This window comes from Micropterus dolomieu, linkage group LG06 (genome assembly GCF_021292245.1).
Source record: "Micropterus dolomieu isolate WLL.071019.BEF.003 ecotype Adirondacks linkage group LG06, ASM2129224v1, whole genome shotgun sequence".
In the NCBI taxonomy this organism is placed as follows: Eukaryota; Metazoa; Chordata; class Actinopteri; order Centrarchiformes; family Centrarchidae; genus Micropterus; species Micropterus dolomieu.
Window position 1 is genome coordinate 16,108,245 of NC_060155.1, and position 17,034 is coordinate 16,125,278.

Below are 17,034 nucleotides of genomic sequence, written 5' to 3' on the forward strand. Positions count from 1 at the left end.
AGCCACAGGGATTAGAGAGAGAGAGAAAGTGAGAGAGAGAGAGAGGGAGAGAGAGAGACAGAGTGTGTGTGTGTGTGTGTGTGTGAAAGAGAGAGAGAGAGAATGTGAGGAAGAAAGTGGAAGCAAGAGCAGTTTGTTGGCAAGAGCGAGTCACTTACACCAAATTAATTCAGCTCTCTCAGTTGCTGTGATTGTTAAATAAATCGATACCTGTTCATTAGCCTGGAGTAGCGTTGAAATGAAACATGATTGGCTGTGTGTAGGCTTATAATGGGCCAATGAGCCAAACTAGATAATGAAGACATCACCTAGCCTGCAGACAGAAACAGAAATAGATGGGTAGAACAACCCTAATGATGACTATCAAACACCTCTTGGGTGGGTACAAGGTAACCTAGTATGTGATTACCTGTATGTGTATGTGCATGCTAGGTGAAGCACTGTCCCTATTCCTGTCTCTGTTTTTTCTCTCTTTAAGCTAACTGCCAGCTGGGCTTGTTTGCCGACACAAATAGGGACTTGGGAAACACCTACATTTTTTAGGCTTGATGTATCCAGGAAGTATAGTGTAAGTGTAACCTTGGTCATCAGTTCATGCTCAAAACTAAATCTACTGAAACCTGCTAAATGAGAGCACTTTTTCCCTCTGGAAAAAAACGTAGTTTATATATTAATTTGGCACGGAGCATTTTGGAAATCCCAATTCTAAAGAGAGTTCCAGCTGCTATTAGCAGTGGGCGGCATCTCCACAAGACCATGGTCTACTGGCTCAGAGGGGACTGGGGTCAGCTTTCATCTGCATCCACTCAACAATCTGATAGGACACATACAGTCAACAGCTACCACGCTGATTACACAAACAAACAAGACAAGCAAACATTCAGAGAGGCTGCTTTGCCTCCCCACACAGAGCTCTAGTAAAAAGAGAGAAATGTGCACAATAAATATGAAAGGGAATCTGACTTTAATGATTGTGTATGAAAACTAGATGCCCCAACGGAGTAGTCAGTGAAAGAGAGAACTGTTGGCAGTGATGGGTGAATTGAAAACAGGATGGAGGAGAAATATTGATTGGATACTTGACCTGACCCAATACAGGCCATGTACATATATTTGATAGCAAAGGAAAGGATATAGAAAACAAACATACAGTATAAAGGGAGCCATTCATAACTGCAGTAACACCTTTTATTGCACTATAGAGGACAGGCTTTCAGTGCGTAATAGCCATGAGTAATTTGAGCCATTGGATGTTCAACCATATAGCTGTTACAGTACAACCACTCAATAAACCAGCCCGGTCTCGGTAAAATCACCCTGGGACCTCTTAAGAAGTGGCAGAGCAGTTGAGACCAACATAGTGGTGTGTAATTCCAACCCAACCACACAGCAATAAACAGGCATATTTCACTAGCACACAGCACCACGAAGACAGATATACAGCCAGCTCAGCACAGGTGTCTTGCCTCAGGTGAAGTCCAACACAAAAACAGTCAAGATTAATAAGTGTAAATGTCCTGGACGAAAATGTTTCATCTTGGCTGAAATGACATAACCCTGAAGTTAGTGTAACTGGAGTTTGAAAACAGCCCGTGGATTGTTTGTGTTTTAGTGTGGAGCCCCATCATTAATAGTAAAAGGACACGTCTTCTGCACTTACTGCTATTACTCTGGGTCAGGGGTGGGGGGCAAAGAGGTGCAAGATGATTAACAGGATAGGAGTGAAGAAAAACTTCTACACATAATTAGGGTTCTTTTTCCTAAAATTTGTGAAAGTCTTTTGATTTTCCTTGTAAATTTTTCACAGGAAAAATCACTGTTTGGTTGAACTGGTCACAACTGGTTGATGTATGAAATGTGTGATAAGGCTTTGCTGGAAGACATTGCATTGTTTTAATGGGTAATTGGTCAAAAGGTTGGGTTGCTCAAGGCAACATACTGCAGGTTCAAGGCAGTCTTTGACATCAACATTCCCATCAAGAAAAGGACACAGATGAATGAACTAAAGATGAAAGATTATGTAGACAAAAAAAGTTTAGAGAGTTGCACACCATCTCGTGATTAGTTATGCAGACAGTTCCCAAGCGCAAGGAGTAACTAGTCAGTATGAAATCATCAAAACAGTTTCCAACTAACTTCAAAACAAGAGCGATGAGAGATTGCTGGGTTCAGCAGCTGACTGTGTTTTTGATCTTGTGTGGAGTTGCCAACATGACTGCTGTGCCTGTGCTGCTCTTTATATGCCTGACCCTCCCTGTTTCTGCCTACATGTCTGACTCATCACTCAATACAGAAGCTTGCCAGGCTGCAAAGAAGCATGACAGAGGGCCCACTGGGCTACCGGCCAGGTCTACAAAATTGCACAGCACCCTTGACTTAGCTCTTAAGAGATTAACTGGGAGCGTCACAAAAATTTTGAGAAATAAGTTAAAGTCTCATTGCTTAAAACCACAGTCAAAAGTTGTACTTCAGAGGTGGAAACCAGAAATCCAATCCTTAATGAAACCTAACAGATGCAGTGCATTTGAACAGCTTTTTTTTTTACTTATTAGATAACTTTTCTCAAAGTCAGCCTCATCATCCACAGTGTCATGGTGTTTCTGAACACCCATTAGGTCTGTGTCTCACTGGGACAAGACTCGCCATAGAACTGTTTCATTTCCAAATCCCCAAGCCGCCAGCTGGAACGAGGAAGAGGCGAGGTCAAAAGATGGGTGGAGACAGATAAAGAGGGGAAAAACATAGAGCTGTTGGGAATAGAGCGAGAGGTAAATTAAGTCAAGACTGCATGCCATAGGTACTGCTGAGACTTCCAAGTGACTGCAGCTACTGGTGGCATTCAGTGTGTTCATGTGGTTACCAGCTGGGTTACAAAACACATCAATGAGAACAATGAGAGAGAAAGCAGGATTTAATGGAGATTGTGGTAGTGGGCAGAGAAATCAAGAGGAAGAACAAAGATGACTTGAACTGAAGACATGGCCTCTTAGTGTACTTTGAGATATCTGTTTGAGCCTGCCTGCCCTGCAGATGACCTCTCCTGATTTACTTTCTATTTCATTTTGCACTTTTTATGATCTGAGTATTTCTTCTCTAATAACAATGTCTTTGAAGCTCAGCAAGCTATAGAAACATACTGCCAAGGGTTTCACATCTTCTATAAAAGCAGTAAAAGATTTTGCCAGTGCTTCATTTTGTATATAGCTTAATGTTTAAAATATTTATTTTCACTGTGTTTATTGTTGGGAGCCTATGATAAACTCAGCCCTACCACAAGGGTTTGTGGTACTTCTGAGTGTGTTGTGTGTGTGTATGTTCACATGGCATTACGGGGCACGCAGGCTTGTGAAACATTTGTATGTGTTTGCACACTTTCTGTTTACTGTCTAAGGGACAGCATGAGCACATATATCATGTTGATTAAATGTTTGCGAAGTGGCTTTTGACCAGTTGCCTGTTCATGTGCTTAGTGTTAGTACAGTGAATGGCTGCTAAGCTCAAAGTGTGTGAGAACAGACTGGCCTTTCAGAACAAAACCTCCTGTTCATAGTATTTCAACATGTCCAAGCATTGCTCGTAAATTTAGTTGGCTACAAATATCTACTCAACCCTCCCTTGCGCTCACTACTGGCCTCACTTGTGACTTAAGGTCCTCTTGTTTCAGAAAGAGAAAGTTGCAAAGCAATATTTTACAGTATTTTGGGTTTAGTGTTATGACGAGCCACTTATCAAATCAAATTAGCAACAGACAATAAAAGTGACATAGTTTTAGCTTAAGAAAGGTATGTCTGAAAATACAGGTAGAACGTATACATGTGATATTAGTGCATCTCCACAGGTTAGAGTCACAGGGTGGGGCAAGGCTTTATTAATCATGATCATCATGAACCAACAATTTGCTGTTTATCCTGACAGCAGTACCACTAGCTCTAATCCAATGCCATACTCAGCTGAAATAGTACCACCCACATCCACAAAAATACGCACACTCACTCAGATAAAAACAACCTTGTCTCCTCTTAATCGTTAATCACTGACACGTTCCCCCTCCTCAGTTTGCTCTGATTCATCATGATGTTTTTTTCAGACAAATCGCTCCTCCAAATCAATCTACATGCAGGAATGTGACTGCCAAACATGGAACCATAATGAATGTCTAATATTTGGGATAGGTAGAAGGAGCTTTAGTCCAAATAATAAAATAAACATAAATCATTCAGTATTGCCCTTTTTTATGATGGCATTGTTAAAAGTAAATTAATTATTCATGTAAGTTATTAGTAATGGTACAAATTTGAATGAGCAGTTAGTATGTTATGGTTTTTAGTTGTAATTACACCTAGATACCCATATACAACCTTCTGGTATTTCTTCACCTGCCATGTTTCCAGAGACTTTGCCTCAAGTTGAGTCTTTCAATTTGAGCACTTGTCTATGAATATTTGCATATATTGCAGGACTGCTTCCGTAACACAAATTCACATTGATTTACACTACTTGTCTGGCAGAGACCACTCCCTTGTCTCATTATTATGTCACAAATATGCAGGGTTTTAAGGATCCTTTAGGACCTGCGTAGTTCAGTCTTTCCAAGCAGCCAATGGGAAATAATATTAGTCTCTGCAAGATTGTAATAGCTGTAGATTTTAATAGCTCGTATATCGTATTTTTATATAATTCAGTGGGGTTATCCTGATGATACGGTGCATCAGGGAATTGATCCAGTAAACCACAAGATTTCATGAAATGTCTTTTGAGCTGTAATGATTATTGATTATAATTGCTGAAGCAAAGATCTAGATAACTTAACATTCATGGCACAAAATGTCAAGTTGCACAAGTAGCACGGCACATAACCTTGGTGTACTTTAATCCTGATGTGGATTTTGAAGCACAACAAAACTGCCTTTAATCATGTCAGAGACGTACAACCATTTCTCTCCCTGGCAGATACCAGTGGATAATCTCATTAACCATTGGGATCCTGGCGAAGATCTCTGCAGACAGCTTGCTTATGCAATTAAGAATTAGACAAATTACAATCCAACAGGCCCACCTGCTGTATTTTAATTCATAGTGTCTGTTCATCATCTTGTAAGTCTCCAGTAATCATGGTACTGTAGGTTAAATTTTGTGAGATTAAATAAAAGGTTAAATAGAAAAAGAAAGACTCAGTATAGCTTTTGGTTGTTTGTTGTGCTATGTTTGTTTTAAAGGGAAACTTGAGCAGGCATAAGAACTCGGAGTGCTCTGATTAGTTTCACTAGAAAAATTAAATGTAGGGGGAAATGCAAAGATGCGCCCCTTGATTTAAATAGAGACACACACACATATGCACGAACAAATCTAGCTAATTGAATCCCTGGTGAGTGTTGCGGGCTCATTAAACCTTCCAGCCAGACCTCGATGATCCGTCAAGAGCTGAGCACAGATGAAAGACAACCAGAATCTACTTTACCTGGGGCCAATCTACTGAACACCCCCTCACTCTGGCTATCGCAGTCCTTCTCTAAACCCTTCATCAAATGTTTACACATCCTTGAAATGTTATTATTTATGTTGTTGCTTAGTTTACTGCATATAACTGGAAATGTTAAAATCACAGGAGTACACTAAAAAAGCACTTTTTTGTTATCTCCCCATACACCTTGAAAGATGAATATTTAATTTCTGTTTTCTGCCTTACAACCCGTGAGCATTCCTGCAGGCCTTCAAAAGATAAAGACAGTTCAGTTTGGGGTCAGCATCAGGGAGTGGAGGTCACTGCTACTCTGTACTCCAGGCAGATGGAAAGACGAGAACAGACAAAGCTGCCTTTAAGAAAGTGCATCAATCGGGCATTCACAGTGGGATGAGTCAGTTCCATAGAAAGGAGTTTAAAGAGCCTGAAGTCAGAAGCCATACATGTGTAGGTAGTCATTTTGAATATTTGAGGTTGAAGACCACCAGAGGAGAGCATGGACTGTTGATTGCAGAAAGCTGTTATTCCTTTATTAACCACACAAAAGAGAGATAACATTTGGGTGATGCAGTCTTTAATTTTTCTTATACAATCTTCTGCTCTTTGTTCACAGTGAGATATATTATAGTAGTAATATAGTTCATAGTGAGATCTATTTCGAATCAGCAAATTATTGCCATTGGCAGGAATATTTAATGTCCGCTCCAGATCCATCCAGAAATTTGCCGCATTCATTTTCTGTCTATCAGGTAATCAGCTCTGGTATGTCCTGCTGTGTGACTTGTCACATCCCCTACATAATATCAAACATACCCTGTAATGAAATGTTCCTGGCCTTACACACTGCCAAACTCACCCTGACACTTCCCTTTCATTAGCATCCCATCTGATGAGCTCATTTCCGCGCCAACACTTATATCCCGAGCCAAGCCTGGAGACAGACACGCATACACTCCCTTACACACAGCCCCCACTTTCAACCACTGCTTAGGGAGCTGTTTGATTCTTCAATTTATCATTTATGTCAGAGGGGGCAAGTTAAAAGTCCAAAAGCTATCGATTGTTTCCATCTTGACAAGAGAAAATTCAGAGCCGCTGGCAATTAAGAGCTTCAGTTGTTGTCAAAGCAGACTCTGTGTGTGTGTGTGTGTGTGTGTGTGTGTGTGTGTCTGAGGCTGGGGGAGGGATTGGGGGGGGATCCACTTTGCAAATACACTGAAGTGAAGCAAGCAATTGAAGGAGGGAGCAGAAATATACAAGACAGGGATGCAAAGTAATGTGTAGTTGCAAAGAGTTAAGCGAGAAATGTTTGCATTTTTATGGGCCCAATCTGTAAAGCGCTGTTTCAGCAAGTCGAAGGAGCCGAGACCTTATCAAGACATTGCTTAGATCACAGGGCCGAGATTCTCAAGTTCAGCACTTTTATGATTGCCTCTGCTCATATTCACACGAATATGTACAAGTGTGTGCATGCGCAACTACATACAAATGCACGCACGAACCCATGAACACATCCATATAAACACATGCACTTACAAAATCCATAATCACTTCATTAGCCTTGTATTGCCTGTGGAAGCATCAATTGATTTTACGCCAGTACATGTCATTCCTCTCCAATGCCGTTAAATACTCCATGCATGGAAGATTAGCATCAACATATCATTCTCAAATTAATTTAGATAACAGTATAATGACTGTGGGGGGAAAAGGCAAATCTTAAAAGTCTAGGTATGTCACCCTCACATATAGGGTTAAGAGCTTTATTTCTTTAGGTAGTAACCAAAAGGAAAAAAGATCACTGATACAAATAGCCTCCATGAGTTTCCTCACAGGAATATGGATATTTCGGATGAGTCTGGAGAAGAAGGGGGATGAGTGAATGCATGTGTGCCTTATATGTCTGTAGCAGTGGTGGTATGAAAAATAATTAAGTGAAGGTTAGTAAGTTTTAAAGGCCTCTCTGTAATATTAATGGATTTGGAAGTGCATGTACTTTCACTTTCTCTGTAAGGCACTGATGAACTTCTAAAGGTTATAGTGTCTCAGCACTATGACAGGCGGCTGTCTTATTATTTCCCTAAAATCAGGAGTAAGTAGTTTCTAGGATGTTTTTACTCACTAATCACTATTCGATCAGTTGCAAGTTATAATTGCTATAATCAGTATAAATTAATTTACTTTTAGGTTATACACAAATTAGTTATTGGCCAATTAGTCTTTGATTTAGGCTCAATATGATGATTGATTTCCAGTAACCTGGTAATTACTTTATTATATTAGTAACTATTAATAAATGGTGTGTTACAGTTTGTTTTAGGCAGACCGAGGATCAGACACAGGGCTGACAAAGGCAGAGGGCATGTTGGTAGGAGATGGCGTGGTCAGGGTTGTGTTTGCAGAGGCGTCAGGTAGTGAGCAATGAAGTGTGAGCACTAGAATCCTGCGGCACAGGAAAAACACACACAATGTTAAATCAACTGTACATGAAACAAAAGCATTAATAATTATTATTTCCAAAGCTCTAAGTGTGGTTATATGTGTTGTGATACTTTGGTTATTTCAGCCAAAACAACATTTGTGTCTATTTTATGCAATTAAAACACTCCCCTCCACATCAGGCAGTTGCAAGAAATGTTAGCCTTCCTGACATCAGCTCAACAACAGCTCCAACAAAATCAACAGCTATAATCCCTGCTGAGCTGTGGGCCCACGGAGCATGCCAGGGATTAAAGAGTCTGGCTCACCATGTCTCTCAATTTCATTTTTACAAGACTCTGCTTACTCATATTTTCACTAAAAAATATTTTCAATCACAGAAGAACATAAAAGCAGCATTAAGGGGTTTTTAATGTTTTCCATGCAACATGCTCTGTTTTGTCTTGACAAATGAGGCCCTAATGGTTTTCAGTTTATGTTAAAGAAGTGCTGTGGTACAGTTGGCAGACTTCTAAATACTGTACAGACATTGATGGACTACATGGATGTTTGTGTTTGGCTTTTGGTTTCGTTTGACTGTACAAGCAAAATTACATCTCCGATTATTGTTCGAGCATAACTCAGTTACAAGTGTGGTTTCTTGATGTAGTGTACTGTAATTACACATTGTTACGACAATAATAAATCCCAAAGTAACGTATATATACATGGCTACACGTTAAAAGTCAGAATGAAGCAAAATCACTTCAGAATATAGCTGGTGATTTGTCAGTCAACCAAGTCTTATTAGCTAAATGGATGTCTACCTCTATTTGACACGGTATTTGGGTATTTATTTTCTAAACTCCCCCCTTTATTTTTCTCACAGCTACACTGGCAGAGTCGTAGGAAATGGTCTGCACGCCCAGAGGCAAAACCCAGAGGTCAAAGTTCGCAGCCCAAACCCTACACTGGCTGAGGTCAAGGAGAGGTTGGAGCGCTTTAATCAGGTATGAGTACTTTTGTTCACACATGATTCTGTGTTTCAGCATTTAGAATGTACAGTGACTGGCCTAACACAAAAAATATTTGAGAGACCACTGAATGCCAAGGGGCTTATTACAATTACTACACAGGTGCAAACAAGGAGATATAGTGTCCTTGCTGATTTACCCATTGTTTACTTGACTGATTGTTTAATGTTGCCTTGGCTAAAAACAACAGTTAGTTAAATTTATAAAACATCAAGAGTGTATGTGAGGAAATGGGGTACATTGATGTTTGGAGGATCACACATCCAAGAGAGAGGGACTTTTCGTTTCATCAGTGTTCACAAGAGTAGCTCAAAAATAGATTTTTTTTTTTGTTCTAAGGTCCAATCTAAATCTCAGAACCTCTTGCTCTATTGGAAATAATAATCTCAGACCATTCCCCCATATTCCTTCAGCTCCTCCACAAGGAGGGCACCCCCCTACTAGGATGTGGAGATTCAACTCTTCCCTGCTTAGTGACCCTAACTTTATCTCGTTTTACCTCGAGTATATTTTATGCAATTAACAATACACCTGATGTGTCCCCTTCAACTGTCTGGGAAACAAACAAGGCATATGCCAGAAGCCTAATAATATCACATATGAAAAGTAAACGACGGAAAGCACTTGACCATCAGAGAGAGTTGGAGATGCAGTTATCAAAAGCTATAAAGGCTTATGTTTAAAACCCTTCTGAGACTAATTTGGAAACAATGTTGGCTGTTAAGGCCTCTTTTAACTCCTTACTTACTCAAGAAGCTGAACAGAATATTAGATTCCCTAAACAAAAGCTATATGAATTCGGCAACAAACCAAGTAAATACCTGGCTAGACTCGTGAATAATCAGTAATAAGCTGATGCCCATAGTATCGCAGAAGAAGAAACATAAATAATAATAAACCAATAACCGAGCAGGAAGTTAAGGGGGCTTTACGCTCACTACAAACAGGTAAGGCACCAGGCCCAGATGGGCTGGTTTGTGAGTTCTCTAAAGAATTTAAATCTTTACTACTTCAACCCTTGCTTATTATGTTTCATGACTCATTGAGGAGTGGTTTTCTTCCCAGGTTGCTGACGGAAACGGATATTAGCCATATATTCAAAAAGGGGAAGGCTGATGATGATTGTGCATCTTATAGGCCTATGAGCCTATTGAATACAGACTTTAAATTGCTTTCCAAAATCCTTGCTTTGTGTTTAGAAACAGTATTGCCTTCCATTATAAATAATGACCAAACAGGATTTATTACCGGCAGGAATTCATGTAGTAATATGAGGAGGCTTCTCAACGTAATCCAGCTTTCCTAGTCCAGCAAACTTGACTGCATAGTGGTTAGTCTGGTTGCGGAGAAGGCTTGGGTCGAGTGGCACTATCTTTTTTCCACTTTAGAGACATTGGGCTCAGGAAAGGTCTTTATTAGTTGGGTGAAGTTACTATATAATGATCTGTTATCCACTGTTCTAACTAATGGCCGGAGATTGCATTATTTCCATCTGGGCCCAGGTAAAAGACAGGTTTGCCCTTGTCCCCCGCTACTATTTGCAAGTGCTATTGAGCGTTTGGCCAAGGCTATCAAACACACACCTTCTATTACGGATGTCTCAGTCGGGAGTAAAAGTCATAAAATTTCTCTGTACGCTGACAACGTGTTGTTATTTCTCACTAACCTGAAATACTTTATGTATTTCAGATGCTTCCAATTTTGTTCTCAAGAAAAGTAATTAGTGAAATAAATAGCTGGTTTACTACTTTTATCTGGAACTGCAAAAGACCTTTTGTGAGTTTGGCCAAAACTTATGAACCCACAGGTAAGAGGTGGCCTATCTGCTCCTGATATAAGGCTGTATCAGTTGGCATCACCGCTGCGCTATATTGCTTATTGGATTAAGAATGATAATGATTCTGTGTGTCTTGACTTAGAATCTTTGCAGGTTAAAAGAAGACAAAAGGAGATTAAAGCGTCTTTTGGTGACAATATGATTATTAACACAACCATTAAACATGGTGATATTTAAGGAGACTGGAAGGACGGGACGGACAGCTATCCTCCCTCTCGCCACTATGGGGTAACATAGATTTCCTTCCTGCTACCACAGATAGGGGCTTTGAGCTGTGGGATGGTAAAGGGATTGTTACTATTGGGAATTTGTATGAAAGGAAATACTACTTTCATTTGACCAGCTACAAGAAATATAGTATACCACAAAATGTTTTTTAGATATCTGATTATTATTGTCTGATAGATAAGATTTCTGAATAGTCAAAAGGGCACCAACCTTTATCATCAGCTTTCTCCGTTGGAGAATATAATATCTTTTGGAAAGGACAAAGGTATTTTGGGGCGTGGATATAAAGCATTATCTAAATATGATAAAGACAATGATCTGAATATAGACATCGATAAAGCAAACTGGATTCAAATATGGGAAGTGGCAAATAACATTTCAGCTTGCAATAGGATGAGGGAAACCCAATTCAGACCACTACACCATTTGCAGATTACGCCCTATCTTAGACATAAAATGGATCACAATAAATCTGAACTATGTACAAAGTGTATTGCTGAGTTCGAGAATTTTATCCATTGTGTCTGGAGTTGTAAATATGTTGACGAATACTGGAATAAAACAGTGGAAAGACTATGTCTAATTTTTTATATTAAATTGAGCAAGGACTCTTTATCCTTATTGTTCAGTCTACCCCCCAAACAACTTAAAAGCACACACTCCAAAAGTCTGTTTCGTATTCTCACTTTTTGTGCAAAGAAGAAACTGCTGAAATGGATTGACTGCAAGCCAACAACATTAGCCGGGTGGCATGACGTCATTTTTGGAATATCTGACGTACTGGTCAAAGTGTAGATTTAGGTATTTTATAGTATATGTTTTTGGGGGGCACGGTGGTGCAGTGGTTAGCACTTGCCTCACAGCAAGAAGGTCGTGGGTTCAAACCCGGGTTTCCCCGGCCTTTCTGTGTGGAGTCTGCATGTTCTCCCCGTGTCTGTGTGGGTTCTCTCCGGGTGCTCCGGCTCCCCCCTCAAAGCCATGGGGTTGGTGACCCTAAATTGTCCTTAGGTGTGAGTGTGAGCTTGAGTGGTTGTTCGTCTATGTGTGGCCCTGCAATGGACTGGCGACCTGTACAGGGTGTACCCTGCCTTGCCCTGCCTTGCGCCCGATGTCAGCTGGGATTGGCTCCAGCCCCCCCCGCAACCAATGGATGTTCCCCGTTTTTAGACTACATGGGTACAAGACTTGTGCTAAAAGGTCTGGTACATCACAGTTGGGAAGCAACACAGTGTAGTAGTACATGGCTGAAGTGCTGAAGGTGTGCAGGACTTGGGTGTTGTGGGGGCTACTCCCCCCCACCTCTCTTATATTTATTTATCTGTTTTATTGTATTGTATCATTCCTGATCCACTAAAGACAAAAAGTCCAGGGAAACATTGAAACAGGTCAAAAGTTCTTAGTCAACTGAACTGAATCAAGTTCTTAGTCAACAGAAGTATTATGCAACCAACAACATTAAAGACTTAATTGATAAGGCTTTTGTCTAATTAATATGCCTGGAACAATATTACACATAGCCAGGACTATTGAAATGTCCTTGACATTTTTCTCAGATCCAAAGGCTTATTTTGAGCGCAGAGGCAGATATCAAAGATAAATGAAAAGGATAGAGGGTGAAAGGAAGGCGGTGACAAAAAAAAGTGAATTACTGTGGAAAGAAAAAAAAAGAAAGATGAGAGGCGGGAGCAAAAGGTCAGAAATGAATGACAGATAGGCAGAGATGACACAAGCAGCTTCAAAGTGACACTGTTTGTCATGTAGATGGGGTTTAGCGCTGAAAAGGACCAAGAAGAAAAGGGCCATTTCACACAGTCCCTAGAGGCCATTTGAGGAGACAAACGGAGCAGGATTTGGTTCCCCTCTGCCTGCCTGCCCTTTTGTTGCCCTGAAAATTATGCCCACAGATAGGACACCAGACATCTCTCATTTTCTATCTCTATATCCCTCTTTTTTTACCCTGTTTTTTCTATACCTATTTGATAGCTGAAGCATGTCATTAATATGCCTAAAAAACTAAACTTTTTCTCATTTGTCTTTGTTTCTCTCTGTTAATGCATTTCTTTTTGTGGTCATTCCACTCTATGGCATGACAACTCTTTATCATTATCTGCACACATCCTCTTACCTCTATCTCTTCCCTTCTTCCACACACTTATTTTTCTTCTCTGTTCATGGGTATCCTGTATCTCACAGATATCTCCCCACCATCCTGTCCACCTGTCTGCCACTGACAGCTCAAGATCATTTCTGTCAGACCACAACATCCCATTGTGCATGGTCGCTGTCAAATACCCTGTTGTCATGGTAACCATACAGAGTTGAGCGGGTGTCCTGTTGACATTTGCAGGGCTGAAAAGCCTAACTTGAATCTAGACCAGGTGGCAGAGCTTGGCTGAGCTTTGTGTTTATGCCAGATTAGAGCAAATGATCACAGTGTGTTAAACTGAATAATGTGGCAGCCTTTCTAAAGTTAAACATCGACAAGTGCTGAAATATAATCACTAATGCGCTCGGACGTGCATGCACACCGACAGCTTTACATAGTTGCAGTATGCATACATTAAACTTTTTAAAAAAGCATCAAACATTGCAAAAACTGTCCTTAAAATCTAGCTAATTTTTGAATTTAAACATTTTAACTTTTAACTTTTGACACACCTATGACTGCTAACCAGGGTTCCTTCCCAAACTGATTCATATAGATCAAAGTGATTTTGTAGAGTTAGATCCTCTGCCAACAGCTGTAATAGGCTAATAGCATTTCATGCTCAAAGGCCTATGACAGGCTTAGAGGCACGCTCCCTAATTTTATTATAGCTCCCCATAGCACCAAATTTCTTCCCACATCACTGTTCTGTTCAAGTTCTGACACTCAACATTGAACTGTGAGAGGAAATTTCGAAGGTACTTACACAAAATCAGCAAGTGTTCCTACCTATTGAAGTTTCTTGCTTAAAGTAACTTGAGCTTCTCTGCTAAGTAGGTAGTTTTTAACTGACTAGTTGCTCAAGTCAAAATCTCTCTCTCTCTCTCTCCTCTGTGTCTGTCCTTGTCTGTAGTCAGATATTCAGTTAGATAATTGTCATTAATAAGATGGGAGGAAATCACATCCTAGTAAAAAATGCCCAGATATAAGGCATAGTACACATAATGTCATCACCTGTCTTGTTGTCTACTTTTTGAGCAAACAAGTCGTCACTTGTACCCAGCTGTCTTTGTCCTTGATACACAGGACTTAACAGATGTTTGGAGACAGGGTCGTTATATAATATTCATCCAGGTGGGTGAGTCAGTTCACAAAATAAGTTCCTTTTCAGATTGATTTTGGCAAGCCCATCTGGGTCCCTCTCCAAATTACAAACTTTAGACAACCTCGGTGCGATGTAAAACGACATTATTTAGGATTTTTTTTATTTTGATGGTACACTGACTAAGTGTCTCTCTTAATGATTATTATGCTATTTAACATTTAAATCTCTGGCAGGAATTTTATCAGGACAATGGTGTAGTGGTTTACAGCACCAAGACGACTCTTCAGCGAGCAACGTATAAGAAGAAGCAAAAAGTATGTACAACGTTTTTTGGAAGAAGCTAGCTCAGTATTCTTAGTATGGATATCATGGCAGAGGCTGCAAAGAGGCCAAAGAAGATATCAGAGGAAGCAAGGAAGAGAAAAAAGCAAGCGACCAGACAAGTGTAAATGTAGGACTGGCTTTTACTTGTTGGCGTGAGCTAAAAGAGCTCAAAGGATGCAGGACAGATGCCGAGCTGGCCTACTTTCTGTTGGACTAGTAATAACTTATTAGCTGGCTTGCTGTTTCTTGTGTTATTGTGCTTGCTTGATGTTTGCCTGTTTTAGCAAAGTTGTCGACACGAGCAAAATCAGCCAGAGCAGAGGATTTCAAAGTGGGAGGCAGAACTCCCCAGGGGGGCTCCAAACTGTTTGAGGGGAGGCTTAATGAATGAAAGTGAAAAGTTATTACACTCATTATCAAAAAGAGATCACATAAAATTGACTAAATGTGTGTGATTTGGTTAAAGAGAGAATTCAGACATAGTAGTTTTATGGAATTTAACTGTTTTTCCTACTTTGCCAGAGTCAGAAACCAATGAATACCTCTGGTCAGAAATGTTTTTAGTGCATTGTGAATGTACCAACAGTACCATCAGGCTCTCTTGGGTCAATTGTTGAGTGTCTATAGGACCAAATAACATAATTATGATCCCATATGCATCCAGGAATTGAGTGAAACAACTAAGAAAGTAAACTACTCTTGCGTCAGTTGGAGTCTCGCTTTGTTGGTTAGCTTGCCACCCAAGTTTCAAGCAACATTATGCTGCTGCTGGTGAAGAGCAGTGCCGGTGTTGTGCTGGAGCTGGGTCTGCGGGGAACACAACCAGGCTCAGAAGCCCCTATGGACATAACATTAGCAGAGGCAAATAGACAGAAGAGGACATTGAGGAAGAAGAGCAGAATGACAAGCATGAGGCTCCCAGACGTTGGCGAGAGCTTCGTGAAATAAAAGGCTTTGAGACAGACGCTGAGCTGGCATTCTTTCTGTGGACTGAGTTGGACTAGTAAGTAATATTGCTGTCTTGTGTTGTCGCACTTGCTTTAAGTTTTTCTGTGTTAGCAAATTTGGCAACTTAGCTAGTTTTTGATTGTAACGTAATCATAACAAATGCACGTGTACAGCTGTCCTTTACGACAGTGGTGATAATAATAATGTTGCTTTAAACTGTAAAGTTAATTGCAGTTCAGTCAGGAGGGAGTAGTGTACAGATATTATAGCATTGTTGATTCCTGCAGTTTAGATTTGTTTGTACGGATTCTATAGTTAGGCATTGATTTAGCTCAATGATTGTGAACATGAGCTCCATAATCAGTCAATAGTATAACCTTAAACTACATGACACTATAAGTCCAGCTAACTGGATGATAGTGCAGTAGTGATTAGCAACCAGTGTGTGGATCCTGTGTGGATAATATTGAGAAATGAAACCCAGTACACTGCACTCAGTAGGTAGTTCAGGGGGCCTAGGAGTATGAAGCATTCAAATTCATACAAAACTGGCCCAGCTCGATCTGTTTAGAATGCTTAAAATCTTGACAGCCAATTGAAGTAACAGCAAAGTGCTTTGCATTGATCAGAAACACCTGCGACCCCCTGCTGATATGTTATGGCTAGTTGGTCAAATTATTACTCATTACATGTTTAAATAAATATATTCTTTTGAAAATCTGATCTGTTTTTATTAAACAGCAGGACAATTTCAAAGTCTGGCAACCCCACACTGAGTATCAAAAACCTGATCTTAACCAAAAAAAAGAAAAAAGCTTAACAGAAAGAAACATTGTTAAATAATGCATTTGCTGTGATGTCTCCCATGGACTGGAGATAATCAAACTTATGTCTCTACAGTTGTTAATTTAGTTTCTTTGTGCATGTTTTCCTGTACTTGTATCTTTTTGAAAGGCACTTTGAGTTTCAGACGTTCACAGTGAGGACATCTTAGAGAAGTTAGTGGTTTTGAAGTAGTGAAGACTGAAATGATCAAATGACAAATGATTTATTTAGGATGAAGATTAGAATTTTGTGTCAGTGTTAGCGGTACAATTAGGCACATCAGTGTGTTGGTCTTCTTTCATCCTTGAAACTAGTTTGGGTTGTTATTTTCAGTTAAAAAAATAAGAAAAACCTATGCACAGTAGACTGATTTTAATTTGCATGCATATTCTCTTTTTTGATTTAAAAGGTATTGCAGGTATTTCAATGAATCCCTAATCTGAGCTTTTGCAAATTTGAATAACCTCCATTTCCAGGATTAGTGAGGTTAAGACGTGTATATTTTTACCTACTGGAGAGTAGTTAGACCCAGAGTGCTGTGGCACTAAGAGGATTGGGAAACCGCTGCTGATGTATCACAGACTCTGACCCCTCATCTGCTCATGGCATTCTCCTCTTAAAGCACTCAGAACCTCATACAAAATGAGTGTGTGTGTTGGTATGCACACAAACTTGCAAATACAGTACACATGGGGCCTATGTTAGATT

The 17,034-nt window shown here is 40.0% G+C and overlaps 1 protein-coding gene across 2 annotated transcripts in view; it reads left to right on the forward strand.

Moving 5' to 3' along the window:
- The window catches only part of gpc5c (glypican 5c), a 110,161-nt gene that overhangs the window by 56,401 nt on the left and 36,726 nt on the right, over positions 1 to 17,034 (forward strand). For both annotated transcript variants that reach the window (XM_046052313.1, XM_046052315.1), the window contains one exon: positions 8,769 to 8,889. In XM_046052313.1, coding sequence (XP_045908269.1) covers positions 8,769 to 8,889 — 121 coding nt within the window. The remainder of the gene's footprint in view (positions 1 to 8,768; positions 8,890 to 17,034) is intronic.